The 27,547-nt window shown below is 42.0% G+C and overlaps 2 protein-coding genes across 3 annotated transcripts in view; both read left to right on the top strand.

The window, feature by feature from the left end:
• The window catches only part of LOC307038126 (cilia- and flagella-associated protein 337-like), a 37,804-nt gene extending 16,697 nt beyond the window's left edge, over positions 1-21,107 (top strand). For both annotated transcript variants that reach the window (XM_079679421.1, XM_079679420.1), the window contains 9 exons: positions 877-1,107; positions 1,945-2,109; positions 3,549-3,664; positions 5,373-5,503; positions 13,204-13,290; positions 13,429-13,518; positions 14,314-14,504; positions 17,223-17,420; positions 19,583-21,107. In XM_079679421.1, the coding sequence (XP_079535547.1) occupies positions 877-1,107; positions 1,945-2,109; positions 3,549-3,664; positions 5,373-5,503; positions 13,204-13,290; positions 13,429-13,518; positions 14,314-14,504; positions 17,223-17,420; positions 19,583-19,783 (1,410 nt within the window). In that variant the 3' untranslated portion in view covers positions 19,784-21,107. The remainder of the gene's footprint in view (positions 1-876; positions 1,108-1,944; positions 2,110-3,548; positions 3,665-5,372; positions 5,504-13,203; positions 13,291-13,428; positions 13,519-14,313; positions 14,505-17,222; positions 17,421-19,582) is intronic.
• Positions 21,108-24,850: 3,743 nt separating this feature from the next.
• Positions 24,851-26,362, top strand: LOC307036008 (uncharacterized protein; the record flags this gene model as incomplete). Its single annotated transcript, XM_079675940.1, has 2 exons — positions 24,851-26,093; positions 26,133-26,362. 2 exons carry the CDS (start codon positions 24,851-24,853, stop codon positions 26,360-26,362), a joined length of 1,473 nt encoding a protein of 490 aa, XP_079532066.1.
• Positions 26,363-27,547: the final 1,185 nt, after the last annotated feature.

Genomic DNA, 27,547 nt, shown 5'->3' on the forward strand with positions numbered 1-27,547 from the left:
TTGTTCTGTGAGCTGTCAATCATCAAACCGGGGGTCATATTTCATTATGTGTTCATTTTTATCTGAAGTTGTACCCATGGATGTATAAAGAATAGTTCTACCGCAAAGTTATTCTCCGTGGGGACTTCCGGCAACAATCTTGATTCTGATTGGCCAGAAGTCTCAAAAAAACATCAGCAAAGATGTTTTATTGAGAAGATGATCACTACAGTACGTGACAGAAGTTTTCAAAACCGTTTATGGTCTCCGGTACTTTCAGTCCAACGGCTACTGCATGCACAGCGTTAGAAAATCGGGCCTTCAAAATAAAAACTTTTTCTTCACTCACACATCTGCGACCCACTCAAAACGGGTCCGGGTCCCGACCCACCAGTTGAGAACCACTGGTATAAATGTACTTGTATGTTAATGTCGTTTGTATTCTTCTCATAACTAACACCTGATGTCCTCTACACAGGACACAACAATTATTATATTTTTGTTTTGTTTTTGTTAGTCATTATGTTTATACCACCCGAAAGACTTGTGTGATAAAAAATTTGAAACCTTTTTCTTTCTGGGTCTCAGGAGGATAATGTCTTGTGATAATTAAAGTCTTTTATAGTAGATTTTCTTTTTTTTAATCTGCGGTGCTTCATATAGCTTCCACTACAACACACGTGAAAACCCACCAGTTACAATAACATGTAGATCTTACCAAAAGGTCAGAATTCTGAGAAAAAAGTCTGAATTCTAAGAAACAAGTCAGAATTTGGAGCAACTCTCAGAAAATATCTAAGAAAAATATCTCACTTATTTCTTCAAAATTCGGACAAAATAAATGTTGGTCGGATCTAAAAACAAAAACTACACATGTTCTTTCTGTACATTCTCCAGGTCCTGTGTCTGTGGGATATTCCTCGTCAGCTGTGTGTTCACCGTCTGGCCGGAGTCTTCCCAAAGACGCAGGAGGACACACACACACTCCTGTTCCTCCACGAGGAGCAGCACCTCCTCTTTCTCTCCTTCAACAGCCTGCTTGTCCTGCTGGAGAGGAAGGAGGAGGAGGAGAGGAGCAGCCATGAGCACCCTGTCACCTGTGTGCTGTACAACAGTCTGTTCAGACAGGTATGCAGCTGAACTGAGTCTATTTCTTTCATATTCATCTATTTCCCTCTCTCTGTTGATCTTTATTCCGAGACATAAGGCAGGAAATTGTAAGCAGGATATTTGAGAGCTCAATTTTGACCTTCGCAACAGCAGTTTTATTAGAGTCCATTTGGTAGAAGTTCCAGAGCTTTGAGTTATTTCACCTGCAGGACACCTTTTGCAACATATCAGGTTCATATTTGTATTTTGTCCGTATACTGTGACATGTTTACGTGCTTTAATGTTCAAAAAGGTCTTTCTTTTTCTCACACTGCGTTTGACTCGGCTGTGTTTGTGGAGCAAAATCAAATGCCTAGAAATACTTCAAGATACTGTTTGACAGAAATGTAGTTTTTCTTACATTATTATTGGAGGAGCAGAGGCTTTACAGTGGATCAAAGCTTCATACGTTTTATTTTGTTGTCATTATCAAGTATTATTGTATGTTTTAGGCAAGTTAGGCTCCCTTTACCCCACTCCATGCGGACACACTTGATATCAGTGTTCCTGCCAGTACACCAATAAAAGAAATAGCTCTCGCATTCAATACAACATTTTTAAAAGAGTGCATGTTCACTCTTGATACTCCTGCTTTTATTCCCACTTGACAGCAGCATTAGTCGCATACTTTCATTAGGGGCTTAGCACTAAAATAAGAGTTTAGCGAAGCACGATGAATTGTTCTGCTTTACAGAGAACATCAGTGGAGCCCGGCTCTCTCTCAGGCAGCGTGGAGAGGATCAAACTCTCTCTGATGATGGATGTCCTCTCTCTCTCCCTCTCTCTCCCCCTCTCTCTCCCTCTCTCTTTCTGCAGGTCGTCAGCAGCGACTCGGCCTCCTCTGTGATCTGCTGGCGCGTCGACACGGGCCAAAAGGTCAAGCAGTTTCGCCGTTGCCATGGAAACGCGGAGATCTCCACGATGGCCCTGGACGGTACGCAGACCCGGCTATTTACTGCGGGCGCTGACGGAGAGGTCAAAGTAGGTGGACACACACGTACGTACGCCCACACACACACACAAGTTAAGACCGTATAGCCGCAGGTCGGTTGTCATAGAAAAACTGAAACTCTGAAATGTAAATTCGTAACAAAAAAACAAAACAGTGGTAAAGTCAATGAGTTGGTCATTTTTTAAGAATAGTTTAGGGATTTTACAAGTAAGTGAGTTTTTCGTGCTTTGATGATGCTACAATCTCTATGGGCAAACACAAGGTCACAATGGAAATAGGTTTTGTGACTTTCTTATGTCATCCTTCACGTCCTCTAACTGTGAATGCACATCAGTACATGCAAGTATTGAAAGGGTTGTAAAAATAAACAAACAAACATTAGGGGGTTGTTACTCTTGTACGTTATTTTGTTAGATGTTTTTTTTAAGAGGACATGGGGAAAGAAACCCCTTCTGGAGGGAACTTTGGGATTTCAGCCTTAGCAGACCACTTACATGCACAAAAACCTAAACAACACACTACAGGAAAAGGAAAACCCCAGAGCAGATAATAGGGCCTCTTTAATTTCCTTTGTAGCCATAGCTAGCATTACAGCTCGACCTAATGCACCTTACGTGGCTGCAGCTAGCCTAGCCACTGCAGCGAGTTTGACTGATTGATAACATTTTTGGATCTTTGTTATGCTTTTGCACGAGAGATGCATATTAATGATATTTTTTTTGCATTTTAGAAAAAATAAAAGCCTCCTTTGTCGTCCTAATTACAACAAGCATGTATGTGCTCTATTGGCAGAATTGTTTCTTGCGTTTTTTTTCCTGGTTGTAATTTCAAACGTGTGGTGCTCTGTGAATTATTCCACATTCAAGCACTGACTCGACGCTCAGTGTAATTGTTCTCAACAGATGAGTGCAGTAATTATACACATGGTAATCAATATAATCAACCACATCAGCTCTCTGACCGGGAGTCCTCGTGAGGATGCAGCCTTGTGCGCCCTGTGCATGAGAAGCAGCCTCAGGTAGGCCTTTTGGACAAATAGCAACTCGATGCATCGACTCTCCAATTTTCATCAACGCTGAACCTGCGGTGTTGCAGTTCAGGCGGTTCAGAATGAAACATTATGACCTTTTAACGACAGGGTTCCCATCGGGCCAATCAGCTTGTTTCTTTGTTAAATGCCACAACACAAAATTGAACAAATTGGTGTGAAATATGACCTGAGCTGCCACGTTTGATGGATGTGTGGTAGGATGGGGGATTTATATCCAAAACAACATTCTCTTTTAAAGATCTTCTTCTTGAAATAAAAGCCCTTAGACATCGTTTAAGAAAATACTGATCCTATTTCTGTTACCTCGTGGTTTTACAGACAAGATAATAAAGTGAATTTTGCAAAAGGGAGTGACATGCAGAGTTGGGCCTATTTGTTTGCCTATGTGTCGCTTATAGAGTGCTATGTGTGTTGCAGGTGTGGGACTTCAATGGCCGCTGCCTCCACAGAATGAACGCCGGCCTGGGTCGGTCTGTGGACATCTCACAGGTGCTGCTGCTGAGGAGGAGTGTGCTGGTGATGGGCTGGGACAGGTACTGTGGTGCGTTTTGATGCCTTTAGTTTTAGTACTGTGAGCTTACTAATACAAGAAACACACTGGAAAGAGACATCAGAGGGTTTTTTACTTTAATTATAACATGATTTCTGAATTATTGGAATGAAGTCTGACGGTTTTCCGGAAAAAACACTGTTATTCCCCTCTGTACAATGTGTGCCTGACAGGGCATATTATCTCTACTGCAGCACTATCTGTTCCTACAGTGGTGACTCCGCCCACTATCTCACTCTCCTGTGACACTTCTTTTTCACCTAAAGAACCAGTAGATACCAAAGGTGGTTCTTACTGATGTCCACTGGTCTCCAGTCAGTGTAACACATGTCTCTTGTGCTGATTCCTCTGCTTTCTTTGCCTTGTCACTGTCATTTGATCCATTGTAAACCTCCATGCTGGAATTTCATGACCAAGTTCGGTTCAAACTTGGTCATGTAATTAATCTGCGCAATTTTTTTCAATGACATGTTAAGTTTTACATATGAGTTGCAAGCATTAACGCATTAACGTAGATCACCTCTATTTACAACACACCAAACTTCTGAAAAAAATAAAGTCAACAAATGAGCAAACACTATTGGCAAAGTTAGTTGTTTGTCAGTCGCTGGGTCGGCTTTGTGTGTGTGTGTGTGTTTTTTTTGTCTAGTTTCCTTTTGTGCATACGTGTGTGTGTGTGTGTATGTGTGTGTGTGTGTGTGTGTGTGTGTGTGTGTGTGTGTGTGTGTGTGTGTGTGTGTATGTGTGTGTGGCTGTCTAGGAGTGTGTGTGTGTGTGTGTGTGTGTGTGTGTGTGTGTGTGTGTGTGTGTGTGTGTGTGTGTGTGTGTGTGTGTGTGTGTGTGTATGTGTGTGTGTGTGTTTTTATGGTTGCCCTCTCCTGCTCCGTCTGCCTGCCTACGACTCAAAGCCATAAGACATCTGGACCCAGTGAGCTGATCTCAGCAGTGTGCCATCATCAAGTTATACGACTCTTCTTTCTCTGTCCTCCACACACACTAATACCCCCCCCCACACACGCACGCACGCACGCCTGCACGCACGCACGCACGCACGCACGCACGCACGCACGCACGCACGCACACACACACACACACACACACACACACACACACACACACACATACACACACGCAGCGGTAAAGAGAACATGGGAGACAGATCATCAGCAGTGAAACAAAATACAGCCGTTATGACTTTCATCAATCGTATTATTTCCTTTTGCTTTCACACACCTCGAGCTCAGTTTAATCCGTGCTGCTCCGTGTGTCTCGTTGCGTCGTATCAAAGACCTCTGCTGACCCTCTGCTGCTCTCACCATCTCACACAGGCTGAAAACACAGCATCCCATTGTTTCACATATTCTTCAGAATGATACATGTTTTTTCATTTAATGTACCTGCACTTCCTTAGCAACGGTCTTCTAGCACAAAAAAAGCAGACTTCCGAATGTCCAAATTGATCAATTACAATTCAGTATTAAACTAAGCCGTGTTATAAGGCTTTTTAAAGTGTGATGCTTCCTTTCTGGTACATCTTGCTCTTTATGCTGTGGTAGAAATAGGATGTACAGTGTTTGTGTGTCCACGTTGTTCACCAAAAATATACAGTAAAGAAGGTCTTTCAGAGGTTTCTATTGAAAACACAAACCTCTGAACCCTTACCTTCTCCTTCTCCTTCTTTCTCTCTGCAGGATGTTCACTGTTTTCCGTCTGCATTCCTTCTCTCAGTCTTACGTTGAGCCGTCAGAGTGGAAGGGAGGCGTTCAGCATCGCAGCAACGTGCTCTGTGCCGCCTTCCAGCCTCCACAGACGCTGGTCACAGGTGTGTGTGTGTGTGTGTGTGTGTGTGTGTGTGTGTGTGTGTGTGTGTGTGTGTGTGTGTGTGTGTGTGTGTGTGTGTGTGTGTGTGTGTGTGTGTGTGTGTGTGTGTGTGTGTGTGTGTGTGTGTGTGTGTGTGTGTGTGTGTGTGTGTGTGTGTGTGTGTGTGCATTGCTAGCACTTGAAGAAGGATATTTTATTGAAAGAAACCCAAAAGCTAGCGTAGTTGTTGGCAATGAACATCTGATGTCCCATACCTCCTATGAGAATACGACATACAATATATTTTGTAGTATTTTGTGTCTCTACTGTGACATTAATGTTCAAAAGGGTCTTTATTTTTCTCATACTGCCACACACACACACACACACACACACACACACACACACACACACACACACACACACACACACACACACACACACACACACACACACACACACGCACGACATAAACACGTCTCATTTCCCCTCACTCCCACTGAGAGAGCGCTAATAAACATAATTTAAATTGGGCATGTGGATTAAATTGGTAGTGGAGGCTGCAGCGCGGGGCCGGGTGTGTGTGTGTGTGTGTGTGTGTGTGTGTGTGTGTGTGTGTGTGTGTGTGTGTGTGTGTGTGTGTGTGTGTGTGTGTGTGTGTGTGTGTGTGTGTGTGTGTGTGTGTGTGTGTGTGTGTGTGTGTGTGTGTGGGGGAGGAAGGAATGCATCAGTCTAACTATGGAGTGGTGAAGAATAACTGGGAGTGTCAGTTGGAGGAAGCTGGCGGAGAGGAGCTGAACACACTGACAGAGAAATCGGGGAGTTAACTTTGAAGAAGTTTCCAGGTTCACACACACACGTGAAACTGGCTTTTTGCTCCAGCTCCAGCTCCAGCTATTCATTTCCTTCCGATCCATTTCTCCCTCCAGCTTAGAAAAACACCCACTCTTATCTACCTTCCCACCTCCATTTCTCACTCTCTATACTTATCTCTAATGTTGACACGTCCCAGAAGGCCAGAGGAGGTCTGCAGTTTATATCTGCGCTCGCACACACACCGGTAAACTCAAACTGAACTTCCAGAGCGTGAGGTGAAGTGATACAACTTTTTAAACTAAAGAGTAAATATGGCTCAGAGTGTTTGTGGTTTGATGGTTATGAAAGTGGACAGTTACTGGAGGACTGCCAGTTCAATCCCTCTGCCAGAAACATCTTTGTGACAAGCTGTGGCGTCTTCCTGGCATTTTATATGTTTGCTTACTACAGCAAGTTAAAATGACGGCAGCAGTGATCAAGGTTTTCTGTAACTGTCCAAGTCTGTTCACATTTTCTTTTCCATTAACCAGTCTTTAAACGCACCAGAGCCAATACTGTGTTCCTGTTAGTGTTTACTTCCTGTATGTCTTCTTCTGCTGTTCCCTTTAGTGTTTACTTCCTGTATGTCTTCTTCTGCTGTTCCCTTTAGTGTTTACTTCCTGTCTGTCTTCTTCTGTAGATTTGTCTGACGTCCAGCTCTCTGGGTGTTTCTCAATGTCGAGGATGCTTCCTTGGTAGGACATGTCTTCCGAGTCCTTCAGAAGCGAGGCAAGAATCCTTCCTAGCCTCGGAAAATTAAGAAATGTGGAACAGGCTAACAGGCTAAACGGTGTGCAGGTGTGCGTCATATTTAAGGCCCGAAATGTCTCGCTACGAAGGACGCCGGCCTCGTTAGAATTCCAAGGAGCCTGGACATTGGAACAGTCCTTCGGCGGGACTCGATGACGTAGCATCCTTGAAATAATTGCTCTGGAGCATCCTTCCTTGACATTGAGAAACACCCTCTGTCTTGTATCCACTTTCCTTTTCTTGCGCTCCAGTTCTTTTCTTTAATGGGGACAGTTTAGCGATCATGAATCCAGCATTTCCTGCTCTCCACAAATATAAACATTTATGTTTTGAAAGTCCTCCATGGTGTTTTCTGACAGAGAAAAATAATTTTTGTTGACCGGACTTATTTTTGCGGATTGATATGACTGCACATAGTCCCTTGATCAGAGGGGCCTTCTTATCAACAGTCTTCTATCCTTAGCAACGGTCTTCTAAAAATAACAGACCTCTGGAATGTCCAAATTGACCAATCAGAATCAAGTATTTAACTAATCTGCGTAATAGTTCTGCTTATCTTTTGTTAAGATGTTTAATGTTTTAAGTTAACTCCAAATTAATTGTCTGTGTCTTTGGTTAATGCGATTTCTTGATGTGACATAGCTTGCCAAACAGGATGAAGCACCAAAACCATAAAAACCTGTAAAAAAGTCATGCTCACAAACTTTGTAGACGCATGCCAAAGTTTGTATAAACTCAGTAGTGGAATAAGAAAGGGAATGATTGATAGCAGAGAAAATGAAATCAATGCATGATCCTATCTTTCTATTTTAAACAGAAATACCATCGGTTAGATAATAAATACAGACACAAAAACGACCCCCTGCTGCTCCAACCTACTACTTTTTCTGACAAAAACAAAACAATGATGAAAACTGAAAAAGAGATTTCTTGGTCGGAGTAACTGTCCCTTGACGATTTCTGTGGGCAGCTCCTTGCTCACACAGAAGGAAAAAGTATGTGAAACTTTTCTTTGGAAATAAACTTTGCCTGATCTCTCTTTCTCATTAGACTCGTGCAGAGTACTGTATGTCGTTTAAAAAAAGATATATCATATATACTGCTTGACCTTTCCACTTCACCTGCTCTTAATACGTCTCTAATTAAGAGCTTAATTAGGACGGAGCTTGCCAATTAATGGGCTCTGACAAGTAAAGGATTCGGCCTGTGGTGAGGGAAAATGTCAGCTCAGAAAAAAGAGAAATTAATGAAGCTATTGTTGCTCTAAGGAATGAAATACTGATTTATACAGTATAATTTCAAAAGCACATTTGTCTTTCAGCAGCGTGACAAAGGACAAAAGCAAACCTGACCGTTTTTAATTGGATCATTTTCAATTCAATTATACCTGTATCATCTTGTTTTATTCTGCCTATTTAATGAAAAGTGCCTGTCATTTAAGGATCAACGCTAAAATGCACTACTGTCAATTGTGAAATATTAAAATAAAAGTTTTTTTCAAAGTTCCCATCACACATAAAAGATGAAGCCATTTCCAGCAGAGAGCGACGTGTGAAGCTCATTCCTTTGACAACAACACCACTTACTTTAATCAGCAGATAACAGCTCCGAGTTACATTTCATTTCACTGAAGATTTTATATGTCTTTCATTTTTATACCAAGGCTTTGTTATGTTTCCCTTCTTCTTCCCTCGTTCTTAATTTAAATCATGAAAGTGTCTTTTTCTGTTATTATTGTAGAATAGAGAATACACAGAAACTCTCATCACATTTAGTTTTAAATGAAAGCAGACTTCACAATAAGTCAAATGTATTATCAAAGTGTGTTGAATCCTTAGATCAACATCTTTTTTTATATTAATATTATTATTATTTGACACTACCGGTACTTATGTTTATACTTATGTACTTATGTACACTCTGTTTCATTTTATTCCATTACACATATCCTAGCTTACTTTTTTTTTGCACCATTGTCAGAGCCCTATTATGCTTTTTGGGGTTTTCCCTTTCCTGTAGTGTGTTATATAGGTTTTTCGTGCATGTAAATGGTCTGCAAAGGCTAGTACCCCTGAGTTTTTCTCCCACACACTCCCCCTGAAACGTCTTTTGTTTACTTCCATTGCATAATGACATCACTATATAATACTCGCGCTTCTATTGGCTAGTGCTCTAATACAACAAATTGGCACAATAGGGTCTGTGAAGCTGACCGTTGAGCGGCCCGACCAAGTAAGGAGGCAGAGGCAGAACATCCAAATACAACCCGGCATTTATTCATCACTGACACCAAATGATTCACAGCCTCAGTTGCTTTCCACCTGAACACAGTCAGCAGCCACAAGGATCTCACACCACCAAAATCACAGAACACACAGAGCCTAGATACCCACAGACTAATCAGTCAACAAGACACAGGTGAGGGGGGGGAGACAAAGTTACCTTCGTCACAGTGTCCCTTTAAAAAATAACCATAACTTCCTCCTACGCTTTAAAATCCCATTGGATCTTTTTTTCTGGCCTATTGGCAAATGTGAGGAATTACTAACTATTTCTCTTTTACACTATAACCGTAAACTGAAGCAAAAGGTGGATGTGAACTATTGCACTGCTTTTGTCTACTTTGGTACTTTTTTTGGACCAATTCTTTCATCCCCAAATCTGAGCGCAAAGACATCGTCTTGAAGCGATGACGCATCAGTTACAGTTGCCAGCACATTTCTTCAGGGTTGCAGTGAGTAATGCCGTTTTCACATCCAAGCGTGCATGCTGCCAAACGCACGTGCCAAGCGAAAGCGGTGGTGCTATCAAGACCACCAGGGAAAAAATTCAATTTAAAGTTATTTTGGACACACACACACAAGCTCAGGACCATGTGTGTGTGTGTGTGTGTGTGTGTGTGTGTGTGTGTGTGTGTGTGTGTGTGTGTGTGTGTGTGTGTGCATCTGTTTGTTTGTGTCCCAAGTTTAATGAAGTTGCAGAAGCAGGAGCGTTTGGCTGATGTGGGACTGAAGCCTCCTCATCCATATTCAGAGTCTGAGCTAGGTTCCGCTTGGCTTCTCACACACAGACACTGTCACATACACACACACACACACACACACACACACACACACACACACACACACACACACACACACACACACACACACACACACACACACACACACACACACACACACACACACACACACACACACACACACACACACACACTCAGCAGGGTACTTGTACACAGGGGTCCTATGTACCTCACTCAGTCACTACTACCCCCCCCCCCCCCCCCTTCTTTTCACTACTCTCCTTGGATCCGTTAATCCTCCATGGCTGAACACCTTCCAAGAGACCAACTCCTCTGAACTTTGATGGGTTGCCAAATATGTTTTAAGAAATGGAAATGCCAGCATAGAAATTGGAAACATTGAATGACAATTTTGTTCAAGCAGAAGATAATCTGATTTATATATTTCATTCTTTTCAAGTTAGTGAGCTAAAGGGGAAAGTTAAATAAAACCTTTTTGGAGGTTTGACTTGGTGATGTCTATGTGACCTGCTTTGAGTCACTCTGACCCCTAAATACATTTGAGTTGTAAACACCATTGGAAAGAGGAAATTCTAAGCTTTCCAATAATATCCTTCACGTTTTTTAGTGAGAGGCGGCGGTGATTGCTAAAGTTGTCACTCAGTCTTTACAAGCTTCAAAATGTATTTATTGTCTAAATATGGCAAATTAAAGTTTGATATTCAGAAAGCCTAGACCCCAAAATTACCAAAACACTACGTAGCCTATACTATAATGCAATTGTTTGCTTACCAGACCTCTGTATCCGGCTTCTTAACTCTGCTTGTCCACTGAAATGACGGCAGCTAAATTGCATTGTGGGTAAATTAGGCTCCATGTTGTTGACAAGGACAAAAATACATTAATTTAATGTTATTCCAGCTCCATTTGATAATTAACCATTGTGTGAATTATATGGATAGCTTCACCTCCTTTATTCCTCTCAAACACTATCATACAAACACACGGCATGATAAAAGTCATTTGAAACACAGACGCTGGCCGTGGGCTGCATGAATAATGCAGAAGACCCACATACTCATAAACTTTATGCCTCCTATTGCTCACACACACATACACATCTTCAATCGCTAACCCACTCCTCACATATCTCATTAACTCCTGCTGTTCAACTGCAGCCACCTGATGAGATTCCTGCCTCATATAATAAACACACACTGGCTTATATATAATGTAGATTATTTGAAAAGCACTTTCTCACGAGGTGAGTGTGGTGGTACAGATGGTGGTGGGGACGGGCGTTCAGCTTCTTTTAAAGTGGTTTATAAGTGGTGTTTTGCATGATTCAACAGCACGAGGAAAGCAAAAGGAGAATGGTTGTTGATGTACCAAGACATTTAGCATGAAATATAATGTTACACAATGAAGTAATAAGTAATAAGAAATCAGAATGTGATCATTAAAGTATCTAATGTTAAAAGTATATTGTCTGTGATCTAGGTTTAAAAAAAAAACGTGTCCAAATGAACTGTGGAACCAAGAGTGTCATGGTTGAACGAAAGGCAACATTTAGTGGATTCAGGTAAACTGTCCTTCACCTTTCGAAAGTTAATGGAGTACGAAGTTATGATAGTAAAGTGGACAACATTAAAACTCCCTTCTAATATGCTAGAAAACAATGTCAAGTTTCAGTTGAAGTAGTGAAAACATGGCCATGGACACCTGTAAAGAAACATGACCATGGACACCTGTAAAGAAACGTGACCATGGACACATGTAAAGAAACGTGACCATGGACACCTGTAAAGAAACGTGACCATGGACACCTGTAAAGAAACGTGACCATGGACACCTGTAAAGAAACATGACCATGGACACCTGTAAAGAAACGTGATCATGGACACCTGTAAAGAAACATGACCATGGACACCTGTAAAGAAACATGACCATGGACACCTGTAAAGAAACATGACCATGGACACCTGTAAAGAAACGTGACCATGGACACCTGTAAAGAAACATGACCATGGACACCTGTAAAGAAACATGACCATGGACACCTGTAAAGAAACATGACCATGGACACCTGTAAAGAAACATGACCATGGACACCTGTAAAGAAACATGACCATGGACACCTGTAAAGAAACGTGACCATGGACACCTGTAAAGAAACATGACCATGGACACCTGTAAAGAAACATGACCATGGACACCTGTAAAGAAACATGACCATGGACACCTGTAAAGAAACGTGACCATTGACACCTGTAAAGAAACGTGACCAGGACACCTGTAAAGAAACATGACCATGGACACCTGTAAAGAAACATGAACATGGACACCTGTAGGAAATATGACATGGACACCTGTAAAGAAACGTGACCATGGACACCTGTAGGAAACATGACCAGGGCACCTGTAAAGAAACATGACTATGGACACCTGTAAAGAAACGTGACCATGGACACCTGTAAAGAAACATGACCATGGATACCTGTAAAGAAACGTGAACATGGACACCTGTAAAGAAACGTGACCAGGACACCTGTAAAGAAACGTGACCAGGACACCTGTAAAGAAACATGACCATGGACACCTGTAAAGAAACATGACCATGGACACCTGTAAAGAAACATGACCATGGACACCTGTAAAGAAACGTGACCATGGACACATGTAAAGAAACATGACCATGGACTCCTGTAAAGAAACATGACCATGGACACCTGTAGGAAACATGACCATGGACACCTGTAAAGAAACATGACCATGGACACCTGTAAAGAAACGTGACCATGGACACCTGTAAGGAAACATGACCATGGACTCCTCTAGGAAACATGACCATGGACACCTGTAAGGAAACTTATGCGAAAAAGTGTTTACAACAAATACAATTGGATATGGAACGTCATTGTTTGCCAAGGTGAACCGATGACAAACAGGGATGTTTTATCTACAAAAATAATAATCACTATTGTTTAACAATTTGATTCCGGCCTGGCTGTTTTTGCTTTGTTTTTACCGCTATAAAAATACTTTAAATATGTATCATAAGCTTTTGCACAATGTTTTGCTTCTCATGTGTGCAGGAAGCTATGATGGAGAGATTATCGAGTGGAACAGCAGCACAGAAAATGCTTTGAAGAAACTGCGGCCACTTGCTGAACACAGAGAAGGCAAGAAGGCTCAATTTCAAACACAAATGCAACATTTTTTATTTTGAAACGTTTAAGTAAATGCTTTTCTGCCTGTGATCAGCTGCTCTTTCTTACATTCTCTGTATTTCTCAATGCTTTGCTATACTGATTTCCCAGATACTCATCTTGGTGTGAATGGAAAAGAAGATGCTGATAACTCCATCGCCGTCACCAGACTGTTCTTTATACCGGGACGCACATCTAAAGGTGAAATATTGAAAACTAAAAATGAACTGAATAATCCGACCGAAGAGGATTCGGGCCACATGGAAACATTTTTTTTGAGTTCTCAATTTAATCTCAGGATTCTGAGATTAAATGTAAGAGTCTGAGATTCATTCTGCATTTTATCCTCAGGAATCTGTCTTTTTTTTCCGTATCATTTTCACATATCAACCTTAAACTGTGTCTTGTTTGTTGAAGTAGGTTCTGTAATATGTGGGATATTGTTTGTGTAAAAATGCAAGTACCACACAGGAGCTCCTCCAAAATAAATACAAACAAAATTCCTTTTACTAAAATCAATTCAAGTCCAAAATATGTGTTGATTCTGCCTTAATATTTTAAAGCAGCCTATTTAAACGTATATTCTTCCACAAAATAGTATACTGTAATTTGAGATATTTTGTTATAGCCTTCAATTCGAGTTCTGTAATCAAAATCCTTTTTTGAAAAGCAAAATAAAATTCATATACATATAGAGTAGCTTCACATCAATGATGGTTGGATTTTCTGAAATTGCTTCCAGTTTTCCAATTATTTATTTTTGTACTTTTGTTCATATGCAATCCTCAAATCTCTCTTTTCTCTCTGGCTCTATTTTAAATATCCTGTGGATGCTTGAGTTTTGTATTTTATTGTGATTGATACATTTCTCTCTGTAGCTATAGGTAAACAATCAGCATCTAGACCCTGTTCCTCACACTGATTGAGTCTACAATGTGTGTTTGCATTGTAAAGCATTCATTAACCTAACACTGTATATTCCCACATTTCCAACAGGCGGTGCAGACTTGGTGTCCTGCGGAGGTTCAGGTGTGGTCAGACTCTGGAACAGCGCCCACAGCCGTCTGGTGGGACAGTTCACAGCTCACAACAGCGACCTGGGGTCTATTGTTATGACCGTCAGTCCCTGCGGGAAATATTTAGTCACAGCTGATAGAGAGGGGACACTCAAGACCTGGGACATACAGGTGGGTCTCCGTCACAATCACTTGTGTTATTGTGTCCGAGCTGCATGACACCATGACATTAAAAGGGAATTAAGAGAGGGAACCTCCATTTTTAAGAGGAATCCGGCTTTGTGTTTACTCGTCTAAATGACAGACTGTGCTTGCATTTTGACGTAAGCTCGCTTGAGCAGTCCAGTCAATCGTCTAAAAAACATCTATTGGTATCATCTTCCTTGGTATTTTCTTTTGAGTTGCAGAAGCTGTTGAAATAAATGGGAGGAGTATTGTTTGAAATTAGCATTCCCCTTTTAACATATTGAAGTGTATGTGTAAAATAAAAAGACACGTTTTGGAGGATTAAATCATTATTGCATGATAATTTAGCTGTTTGGAGATTCCCTTCAGCACACTTTTTAAATAAACACATGTTTGATAGCTGAAGAGTTTCTGATACCTCAGAGAGGCCTTCTGACTTTTTGACTCCGATTATGGAGACTTGGATCGTATCATTGGTAGGCTATAAGGCGTAGCTTCATCACTGTCATGCTAATAATCGCAGTAAAAGAACACCCTCACGGGTATTATTGCCACAATATTCAGAGCTCAACTCTCTGTCACAGTTTATAAGAGGGGATGAATTCAGATGAGTGCGTCTCATTTGGCTCCCAGTTTAATTTATGGAGATTTATGTATATATGTAGCATAGTTGAAGAAGTTAGACAAGCTCAGTGCTCGAGTAGAGATCCTGTCCTGTGGCAAGTTTGTAATCAGCTGGATGACTAACATGATTGCGCAGTATACTGTACAGTGCTCTCAGAGGTGATATTTCTGCAGTTCAGAACCAGTGATATATCTCAGTAGTTTGTGTTGACTTCTCATCTTACATAACATGCCAAAGTATTAGTGTTGATAACATATGTCAACCCAGTCTCACGGCATTTCGCGTTGTAGTCACGAAATTAATTTAATCTTTTGATTCGTGTTCACCAATATGATTTTGGAATTTTTTTCGTGTCACACAGAACGATTTTAAAAGTAACCTATTTCTATTGGCAGTATGTTTCGTGCCTGCACCACGTCTTTTTGTCCGGTCGGCATACTTGCCAACCTTGAGACCACAGAAATCAGGAGCATTTCAAAATGCAAAATGGGGGGGGGGGTTCTAGTGGATCGCCGGAGCTGTTAGATTAACATTAACATGCTTATTGTAGTTCTAAGTGCAATGCCTCTTGCGGCCTGTAGCACCATCCTTGATGGAGCATATGTGTGGGCAGGAAAGGAGTGAGCAGAGAGTAGAGTAGTTGTCGATTCTTGTTCTGTTTTCTGTGAATATCTGCCTCACCCTCTCAGACTTTCAGTTGCGTTCTACTAAAGAGACGTGTTACCATGGAAACCAAACAATGGTGTAGCTGTATTAAAGTCTGAGTGGAAACAGTCCTGAGTAAATCTGATTTTGTCAGAAATTGGGAGAAATGCGGGAGAAATATGACCCCGGGAGGAAACCGGGAGAGGGCAATGAAATCGGGAGTCTCCCGCGAAAATCGGGAGGGTTGACAAGTATGCCGGTCGGGTCTTGGAATACCAGAAGCTGTGTGGTTCATAAAAACATTTTCTTACTCAATATCTTACCCTAAGCCTAACCCTATCCCTTTTATTTTAAATTGTATAATGTCTGAATTTTTTGGCCGTCCGCGAGGAAAATAAATGGCTCAGAGCCTCAGAATACTGAAATCTGTATTTTTTGTAATCTTTTTTCTTTCTAATTTGTTATTATTTACATTGCTTTAAAAATCGTTCTGTGTGACATGAAAAAAATGGCGAAATCGTGTTGGTGAAAACGAGTCAATAGATTAATTTCGTGACTATAACACGAAAAGCCGTGAGACTGTGTTGCATTTGTGCATACTTCTCTTTCAGAACAATAAACAAGGTCGTATCTTTTTTTTAATGTAGATTTATTAACTGTTGACTTCACCTCTTCCCAGAATGGGGATATTAATCTTTGCTTATATTATGTTGGACTTATTTTACTATAATGTGTGACCCATATTACATTTTAAACAACAAACAAACAATCACTTGGTTGCCCCGGTGTAGAACCTCTTCGACTCCCTCTTGTATATCTGTCTGCTTGACTCTGAAATTCCTTTTTATAATATTTCTCCAGGTAGTGTAGTTAGTAACAACAACAAAATAAATGCTCATGCTAGCTTTTACAACTTGAAGTAGCAAGGAGTGGGCCTTAGCAAAGAGTCAAACAAGCTAGCTGGCTAGATACATCTATTATATTTGAGAAAGAGAATTGTTTTTATTTCAGCTGGCAAAACAATGCTGCTTTTAGTTACTTCTATCTGGAATCAAAGACGTATCGATTGACAAGAACAATGATTACACTTCACTAAGGATAGTTAACATTTCAGCCAGCAAAACAGTGTTGCTTTTTGCTACTTTTATCTGGATCTAAGGATTCATCGGTTTCTAAAACGATGTAGCTAGCTAGCCAAGGTTCAATTAGCTAGCTAGCTTGCTACAGCTAATCTGCTGTTTTTTATCTCAGCAAAACATTGCCGTTTTTGGACGTTTGTATTGTAAACCTTTCACATACATCCTGTAGGAACGGTAGCGTAACTGAGGGGGGGCATAGCTTATTTCACTCTTATTTATAAAAGTAAAATGCATTTTTATGTATCCAGCCTGAACAGTACAAGTAACTTGCTGCTTTGCCTCTCTGTCCCTCAGCATTATTATCTTGAGCTACATGATGGAATAACTGACGAACCTCCGAAACTACTGAGCAGTTTCCGTCCTCACCTTGATCGTGTGATGCACTTGGAGACGTGTCTCCATGGCAACAGACTCCTCGTTCTCTCGGCGTCATCAGACTGCAGTGTTGCACTTAGCTACCTGCGTGGAGATAACGTGGGTCTGTTCGGACAGGTACACACACACACACACACACACACACACACACACACACACACACACACACACACACACACACACACACACACACACACACACACACACACACACACACACACACACACACACACACACACACACACACACACACACACACACACACACACACACACACACACACACAATTACATCAGGTCATTTAAGTACCCTGCAGCAGCTTCAGCTACACAACATTACCTGATTGTGAGATTTTCTTTTTTTAAAGCAGTGATATTGTTTCTGACTGTCAAGGTAATGGTGTCAGATCTCCTCGGTTCAAGAAAACAGTGGTGCAGGCAGTCTCTAATAAAGACTTTACCTCCCACTCTGCTGCACGCTGGTGGGTGGCTTCCAGTTGACGAAATGGATGTGAAACCCAGCATCAAGCTTTGGTTAGGCGTGTGTGTGTTTGTGTTAGAGGACACCCATATTAAGTTAGCCCGGGGCAGTGTTGGCTCAGTGTTGCTTCATTTCAGATTGCCTTAGGCTCACAGAGATACACACAAGGCTCACACGCAGACCTACAAATCACCACAACTAAAAGAAAAACATGCATCAATAGAAGGCAATCATGCATGTACACCCACATACATACAACATGGCACATTTCATTAGATATTGTTGGATTCGTACATTATCGGAGGTTAATGATGAAAATAAAAGACTAAATCCATATTCAGCAACAGGTTATCAAAGGATACACTATTAATTATGAATATGTTTCAGAAGATACAGAGACAGTGACTCGCATTAAACAGATTTCCACTCCAGTTTGATGAGAGTTCCTCAGGGAGATGAGGCTGCATGTTTTAGTCCTTAAATCTACATGACCCCAGCAATTCAATCACAGATTCAAAGGAGCAATATTTATTGTAATCTTGCGCTGATCCCAAATGTTCTTTCTCTTTTGTCTTACAATACGATAACACTTAATTGTCAGATCAAGCCTGAAATTGTTCTAGCATCACAGTAGCGCCATACACAACGTCAACAAGGAGGAAACATGTTAAGACAGGAAACAAGGAAACAGACATTTGACATAACATCACAATCACTGAAGAGAAACATGTTCAACACTCTGTAACACACGTTTGACTTTGTCTGTATTTATTTAAGGATTCATTGGTGCACAAAAGAGTGCCTCAGTCTATTAACATGATTAAGTCGGGGGGAGGCTGTAACTTGAATTGAATGGTAATAAGTAGGGATGTCCCGATCACCTTTTTTTGCTGACCGATTCCGATCATTTGATTTTGACAATTTGCCGATACCGATTTTTCCCGATCCGATCTTTATGCAATGCATTAAGAGAAAAAAAAGCATTCAAGTTGTCCCTTCAGGTTATTTTTTTATTTAAATTGGATATTCTATCCAACATGGATATAGCTTCTTTCTTTCACAGCCGCATTGGATCAGTTCAGTTGTGCAGCATTGGATCAAAACTAAATAAAGCTTATCAGTACTCGTTAGCTTACTGCTACAATTAGACACTGCGCCCTGCCCACTCTGTTGTCAGATTTGAGAGAAATAAGCAGGTCTATGAAAACAAGCCCCAAAGAAGCAACACATACATGATGTTCTGTAATTTGAAACCAAAACTAAGGCCTCAGGATGACTTTAAGACTTGAACATGATCATTTTTGTTTTGTAACGTTGAATACAAAATAAAAAAAAAGTATTTAAAAAAAAAAAAAAAAAAAAAAATCCCGATCCCCGATCTTTTTTCTCCCGATTCCGATCTTTTGAAAATCACGTGATCGGCTCCGATCCCCGATCACGTGATCGGATCGGGACATCTCTAGTAATAAGTCTTATTCTGAGTTCAGGACACGGTTTGAGTCAGAGACAATCTTTATATATCTTGTATATGTTTGATTGGTGTAGCAGTTTTAACTTTAAAGCAGTTGACAGACACTTGGAACATGCAGTATTCACTCAATACACTCAAAAACACAGAAAAATACAAGAAGATGATGTTGTCTACTCGCCCCAAAGACCTAATGCTGCTGAGACAATACATTATTTGTATTCAATGTGGCTGTTCTGGGATAAAGGCTGGTCTATCAACACACCCAAGTATTTATACAAGAGTACCAGCTTTCTCATAAATGATATGAAGTCTTCACTGCTCTATGTAGGAGGAGCAATGGTGCTTGGAGAGAACTGGACCTTTGCACCCTCAGCAGGAAGCAGAGCGGAAACCGAGAGAGGAGAGAGGTGAGAGGTCACCTCCCAACGAGACACTCCCTGACCCAGGACCCTCTGCAGGGGGGGTAAAAGACGAAGGAGAGGACTGTGGCAGCAACGCAGGAGACAGCAGGAAACATTTATCTCGGTGAAGAGTTGAGTCTTCAGTACAATGTAGTTATGACAATGAACATCTTAGGTTGTCTCCCCAAAAACCTAATAACTGTATACAATTCTGGAAAACTTAAGAGAATGGAGACAGGAGATTTATGTGTTTGACTTGCATGAAAATCTATAATATAGACGTTTTGCACAGTCTTAAGTAGTGTGTCGATACCACACACACACACACACACACACACACACACACACACACACACACACACACACACACACACACACACACACACACACACACACACACACACACACACACACACACACACACACACACACACACACACACACACACACACACACACACACACACACACACACACACACACACACACACACACACACACACACACACACAATCCATTCACCTCCCTCAGAAAGAACTATTTCTTTCTTTCACACATTCACAATAGACGTTACATGACTTACCGTCGCAGAAGGAGTCAATAACAGGAAATGTACGAGATAGGTCTTCTATTTTTCTCAGAATTTAAACAATGGTTATATAACTGTGCTGTTTTGTGTTTCCACCATTTTCTTGAGCTTTCCTGGAAAGTAAGCTATCGTTCCAAAGTACAAGGTTACTTCATTCAGACTGAAAAGACGACTGAGATATATGTTTACTCAATATAACTCGATATAATATATATTCATATGCTCTAAAAGCTGCACAGTCGTGTTAACTGTCCTGCAGGAAATGATCTGCCATCATTTTTAAATGGATTTTTAGAGGAACAGAAACATTTGATCTTGAAAAAAGTATCCGTCAAGTTTCTCTTGATATAATGAACTCTTGCTTCTTATATTGTTATAGTACCGACTACCGAGACAAATGAGCCATTACTGTATGTACAAGACAGTGAAGCAGTGGATACTCATTCAAGCTGCCTTTCACAACCACAAAGAAAAAAGTGGCTTTGTGACACGGCCATTTCTATGATTCTTACTCAGAAAGAGATCACATAAAACATGATTTTTCCTGGGAAGTATGGATGTGCATTATGGTTGGAAGGTGATTATGCTGTTCTCAAAGTCAGTCCTCTACTCCCATTCGTTGCCAATGGAGTAGCTCCAGGCTACCTTTGGCACCATGAATCTTATTCTCTGGTTTTTCTACATTAGTGGGAATCATTTGTATGCCACACATACTAATGAGGCTGTTTTTGTATGAATGTGAACTCATTAATGTCATCACTGTAATCATTAAACTCAACTTTAAAAAGGGGTGTCTGAGTTTTACTTTTTAGTGTCTCTATACGAAGAGACACGGTGGCCATCTTGCCAATTCTGTATCTTGCTTCATTGAGCTTTTGTTGATATACAGTATACTAATTTCTGACAAAAAACAGACATTTTTCACAAAGACTGGCTGCCGTTATTTGATGGTTTTGTGGCAATATTTTCCACCAGTTTGAGTTGATCTGGAAGAAGCCTGAGAACCACTTCCAAACCAAAAAGTTAAACATAATATTGACTTGGAGAAACCAATCTCACATGTATGTCTGCAAAGTCAAAATGCCTTTTAAATTAGGGATAAATGCCTTTTTGACCAGCAAATAAATTTCAAGCAAAATGTTCCAATAAACCAACTGAAGCCTGCGGGCATTACGTTATCGTCAGGCAAACATAGAGTCTGACATACTGAAATCTGCCCTAATGGAAGTAAGCCAGTTGAAAGATGTTTCATATTCACTCCAGCTGGTTTCTGAATTAGGATAAGGCAGCAAATAAGTGTGAAAAAGGCTTAAAGAGCTGAGTTTCTGTCAATATCTGCTAAAATGAGTTGTGCACAAAACTGAAGAAGAAACAAAATGACCTGGCTGCAGATCTCTGCCTCTCTTACGCTCTAATAAAAGAGTGTCTTAACAACTTATTGGCTGAGAGAGGAAATGCACCAAGCTGCTCTCAATAATTAATTAGCAGTAACTCCACACACCCTGGTGCAACAGGTGATCTAAATAACCTCCAATCAACTCAGCAAAAATGAATTGGGAAAATGAAAATATGAATACATACGAAAGATTCAGGGACTGCCATTGTTCATAGGTGATGTGAAGGGGTCTTTAAAAGAGGCCTTATTATGCTTTTAGGGGGTTTCCCTTTTGAATTATATCGTTTTTTTTGCATGTAAATGGTAATTGGGACTCCACCAAAGTCCACTATGAGATATTTCTGTCGGGACCAAGGTGGTGGATTGATGGACTGACCGACATTGTTATGCTTAGAGCCATATAGCTATTAACATAATCTATTCAAGACTATCATCAAAATGAAATGCCGGTGTAATATGTAGCTATAATCAGAGGTAATCATATGACATGGAACAAGCTCAAGGGAAGATCAAATCCAAACCAATCAAGAGAACCATTTCATTTGAATCTACATTGTAATACCTTTTTAGGATAATGAAAACAGTGGATATGGAGAGGAGACAGAATTGAAGTGTTTAAGGCAGCTGGAGGGCAGGTCAAATGATAGAGGACCCCACATTTTAAAGGAATAACGAACTCTAGAAACGGCTGAAAAGTGTGAACTGGAGGGGAGGTACCCACCAGGGAGAATCAGTACTGACTGCGTGTGTGTGTGTGTGTGTGTGTGTGTGTGTGTGTGTGTGTGTGTGTGTGTGTGTGTGTGTGTGTGTGTGTGTGTGTGTGTGTGTGTGTGTGTGTGTGTGTGTGTGTGTGTGTGTGTGTGTGTGTGTGTGTGTGTGTGTGTGTGTGTGTGTGTGTGTACTGTACTGAGGTCATCAGAAAAGTTTGTGTGTTTGAATCGGTGGAAGCTCCAATTGGCAAGTCTACACTGGGCCTCCAGCCAGCTACTGGGCACGAGGTGAGGAGAGGGAATGGCCTCACTCCATCACCGGCTGAGTGCAAGTGTTTTGGGGTGAGTGTGTCTGAATCGCCTCAGTCCATCAGGGCACCCATTTACCAGTGAGTGAGAGCGTCAGGTCTGTTCCGCTCACTCCATCACTGTGTGTGGTTGTTGTGTGTGTGTGTGTGTGTGTGTGTGTGTGTGTGTGTGTGTGTGTGTGTGTGTGTGTGTCAAGAAATAGCTGCCCTCTGACACACACACACACACACACACACACACACACACACACACACACACACACACAGACACACACACACACACACACACACACACACACACACACACACACACACACACACACACACACACACACACACACACAGAAAAGTGCAGGGTTTAATCTTTCCGATTTTGCACATAAATATAACGTGAAATTATAACAAACTAAATTATAAGAGAGAATATTAGGAACAAGTCTTACGAAACAAGCCCATTAAATTTAGCCACACACACACACACACACACACACACACACACACACACACACACACACACACACACACACACACACACACACACACACACACACACACACACACAATGTGGAAGCAAAGAAGCAATTACAAGCAGGCAGGTTGATTTTGATTTTAATTGGAGCTCTTGCTGTGCGCTCCACCTGTTATCGTTGGCAGCCAGCAAACACAAATGTGGAGTTTTCGATTCTGAAAAAGTATTTAGCTCAGTTTTATTGAATTTCCTGCAGCCTAATCATCAGTTCCTCCTCCAGGTTCTCTGAAAATTAATTGGTGAAGCTGGTTTATTACGAACAAGTGATTGGCAGTATTTAGTGAAATGTGTTTTATTATGATTAAAACGTTTTTTGCAGAAGTTATTACTGAATCTTTGAAGAAACTTAGCATGGAATCAGATTTCCACTCAAACTAGGCACTGCAGTTTTTACTTGTCGGTCTCATTGTTTCACTGACATCGTCTTTCACACAATGATATACTTACAAGTGGAAGCATAGAGTGGTGTGTGTGATGAAGTGTTTTTGAAGCCTAAATGATATCACCAGAAGTTAAAAGTTAACATTACGGTCACATAGCTGCGTATCACCACTGCTGAGCTAAAGGCGGCTAATGTGTCAGTGTGATAACGTTCAGCGGTCTTTACACATGCCTTCCTGCGGGTAATCCATCAGGTAAGTGTGCGTTTTCCCACACGTGTTACTGTAACAGGGACAGTTATGTCTCATTTGTATATAATATATTATGTAAATATGTCTATATAATTACACAAAATCTGTGTTTATTCTTGTTTCATCTTGTGTTAATACCTGACGCAGTAGGACTCACATCAGTATGTGGAACTATAATTTTAGCGTGTACCCCTACGTTCCTTATGCATGTGACACTGTTCCCCTTTTTTTCGCGGGGTTCATGCATCGTTCTCCCCTTTTGATACTGATCTCTGTGGGAGAGGTAGGCGGCTCTTCAGCCAGAAGCAATTTCCGTGTTTTAGTGTCGACTTTATGCAATTTAAGTTACTTTTTATTACTTATTTTTGTTGTAGTGTCTCACGGGTGTTCACAATGTATTTCTGTGTTGTTTAATTTGTATAGGGGCACGTTAAAGAGAGTACTGACTGGAGAAATGTTTTCTTTCTGTCGCTGTTTCGTCAGGTATGTTGTGTTACTTTTTACGTTATGCCCTTTTGATACTGATCTCTGTGGGAGAGGGGCACGTTAAAGAGAGTACTGACTGGAGAAATGTTTTCTTTCTGTCGCTGTTTCGTCAGGAGTGAAAATAAATGTACATCCTGAATGAAGCTACACGTCTGGGTCGTCGTCTTTCTACACAACACAACGCAGAGTCAGACACAGCCGGTTACACTTGGTGCCGTGACGACCCGTTGTATCCGCGACCAGCGCCGTCTGGTCCCCGGGGTAAAGCTGCTGCCCACCGGCGGGAAGAAGGAAAGACTGGAGTGTGTGTTTTTTTTTCCTTTTTTTTTTTCCCCCTCTCTTGCTGCGACGGCAGGTGCGTTAAAGGGACAGTGTACATATTCAAATTGAGAGATGCACTGAGTCTGAGAGGACACTTATCACTGAGTATATCTGTCTATCTGTGTTTTATCATTTTATTTTATTTTAGTGTTTTATCTCTTGTGGGTGGCTTTAAACTGTGTTTTGATTGCTTTGTGGGATTTTTTTGTTGTTGTCATTAACAATATGGATGTTAGTGGGCATGATGTCACATTTGGGTTGGGGAGGGGCCAGCGACTTAAAGGTAGTGAAAGATTTGGGTTCACTAGTGATTTCAACCCAACATTAACACCTGCTGCAAGCTCCACACCTATTATGCAGCCAGACCGTAAACTTACACAAGTAGTATCTGTTGAAGCTTTTGGGGAAATGATAACAAGTTTGGCTAAACAGATAGGTGAGAACATATCAAGCACCATGCACCAGCCCAGTGCTGCCCAGCCTCAGTCTCCCACCAATCCACACCCGTCCCACCAGGCTGATTTGTCTCAATTGAAGGTTGTGGTGCAGTCAGACACCAAGGCTCCGCCTTACTTCAGGGGTGATCGTGCTGATGTATTTTCTATTCATGAATGGGAGGACATGATGAGATGTTACCTGAATAGAGTGAAATGTGACACTCACGTAGAAAGGTTTGATCTGATTATGTCAAGACTAACAGGTAAAGCCAGGGATGTGGTGAAAGTGTCAATCCGCAGCCGACCTGACTTGAGTGCGACCGACCTGCCCACAGCTGTGTTTGACATATTAAAGGGTAACTTTAGTGAGCTGTCATACTCTAACTTGCCCATGAAAGATTTTTACGGCACTGTTCCACGTGCTGGTGAAAGTGCTATGGACTATTGGATACGCCTTAACAAGTCAATAGATGCTGCGGACGAGTGCCTCCGGAGGCGAGGTAAATGTGTAGATGACCCCAGTGTAGAAGTGGTCTTGATGTTCATTAATCACTGTCCTGACCCCAGTCTCGCCATATCATTCCAACTGAAGGCACCTGAGCGGTGGACCACGGCTGAGGTTCAGGAGCGTCTGGACGCCCATATGAGAAATGTGAGAAAAACAGCAGCGCAGTCTCATAATGTGGTGGGTCTGTCAGTTTATAGTCAGAGCCCTGTGACTGATTCTTTTCGCCCTGTCAATCTGGGGATGTCTCAGGCCTCATTAGCGCACCAACCAGACCCCCCTCCCAACTCTCTACCGGCCACTGCCCTTGCTTACAGTCAGCCTCAGCCAGACCATGCTAGGGTGAGTCCCCAAGTGTCCCCCTTATCCCTGCCTCTCTCTGCTGTCTCTGACCCAGCCCCTACCACCGTCAACCCACCTACTACCGACGCTGGTGTTCAACAGGTAGTTGCAATGTTTGACAGAGTTCTGGCTATGTGCAACGCTTCCCTTACAACCAGTCAAAGGCCAGACTACCATCAGCCAGGTAACCACCAACAAGCCCACCGTCAGAATGGTCAGCCAGGCAACCACCAACAAGTCCACCGTCAGAATGGTCGACCCCGTTACCAGCAGGCATCTGAGTCCTTTCCATGCAAGGTTTGTGGCTCCAGGGACCATTCAACCCATGCACACTGCAGGCTTTACAGATTATGCCTTAACTGCTTCAGTCCTGGTCACATAAGAAATCAGTGCCCACAGGCCTCTCCTTCCTCAGCCATGCCACCTTCTCCCTCCAATGCTGGTTTAAACTAGCCCGCCCGTGCAGTGAGAGGGATAGCATGGGCGGCACTAGTGACACCCTCAGTGAGGAAAATGACTTAAGATCAACATATGTGAACTGCTGTAGTAATCTTCCTGATGACAAAACTGTGATTGCTGTGGGTTCACATAGAGTTGAAGGAGCCAATGACTTGTTTTATACCCCAGTGTTAGTAGGGGGTCAGTCAACTTTAAGGGGGATGCTTGATTCAGGGAGCATGTCATGCACACTCAGCGAAGAGGCAGAGTCCAATCTTAGAGCTGCTGGTGTCCTCCCTTGTCCTCAGCCTGTGCCAGAGAAGGTGGTCCTAGTTGGCTGTGGTGGCCTTATGACACAACCCAGATGTATCTATGACCTGGAGATTGAGGTTTACGGTTCTAAATTCATTGTGCCAACTTTCCTTGTCCCAGGGCAGAGAGACGAACTCATTATTGGTAGCAACGTCATCAGGCCCATATTACAGAGGATGAAGTCTGATGAGAAGTACTGGGAGCTCATCCAGTCCAACACCTCAGACCCCGACTGTGAGCAGTTTCTTCAGTTGCTCAGCTGCATCACTCGTTGGTCTGGTCCTGAACTGCCTGACAAGGTTGGCACGGTCAAGCTACGGCAAGCTATCACTCTAGCACCACAGAAGGAGTATCTGGTGTGGGGAAAGCTACCTGGCAGTGTTCCTGTGTCCCCTGGGAGCACTGTCATTGTGGAGCCCACCTCCTCCCGTTCAGCCCCCAAAGACATTATTGTGGGACGGGTTGTGGCACCCATGTGGGGAGATCGTTGGGTCCCTATGAAGGTCCTTAACCCAACCAAGAGTCCCGTGACACTACGCCGCAATGCTAAAGTGGCCGATGTGTTTACTTGTGTCGCGATGGAAGACCTTCCCCTCTCTCAGGGTGTGAATAGGCCACAGACCAGTCAGGCAGCTGACCCTCCTCCCAACTCAGATGCCAGCTCTACCCACACTCAGCAGCTTAAAGACTGTGGATTGGCAGACATCGACCTCGAAGGCTGTGCGGTGTCAGATGAATGGAAAAAGAGACTCTCTGAACTGTTGCTCACTTACCAGGATGTCTTCTCCAAAGACAAGCTGGACTGTGGGGAAGCGAAAGAGTTCGTCCACCGGATTCATCTCACTGATGATCACCCCTTCAGGCTACCCTATCGCCGTGTCCCTCCAG

Source organism: Notothenia rossii, assembly GCF_949606895.1.
Source record: "Notothenia rossii genome assembly, chromosome: 4".
Taxonomy (NCBI): Eukaryota; Metazoa; Chordata; class Actinopteri; order Perciformes; family Nototheniidae; genus Notothenia; species Notothenia rossii.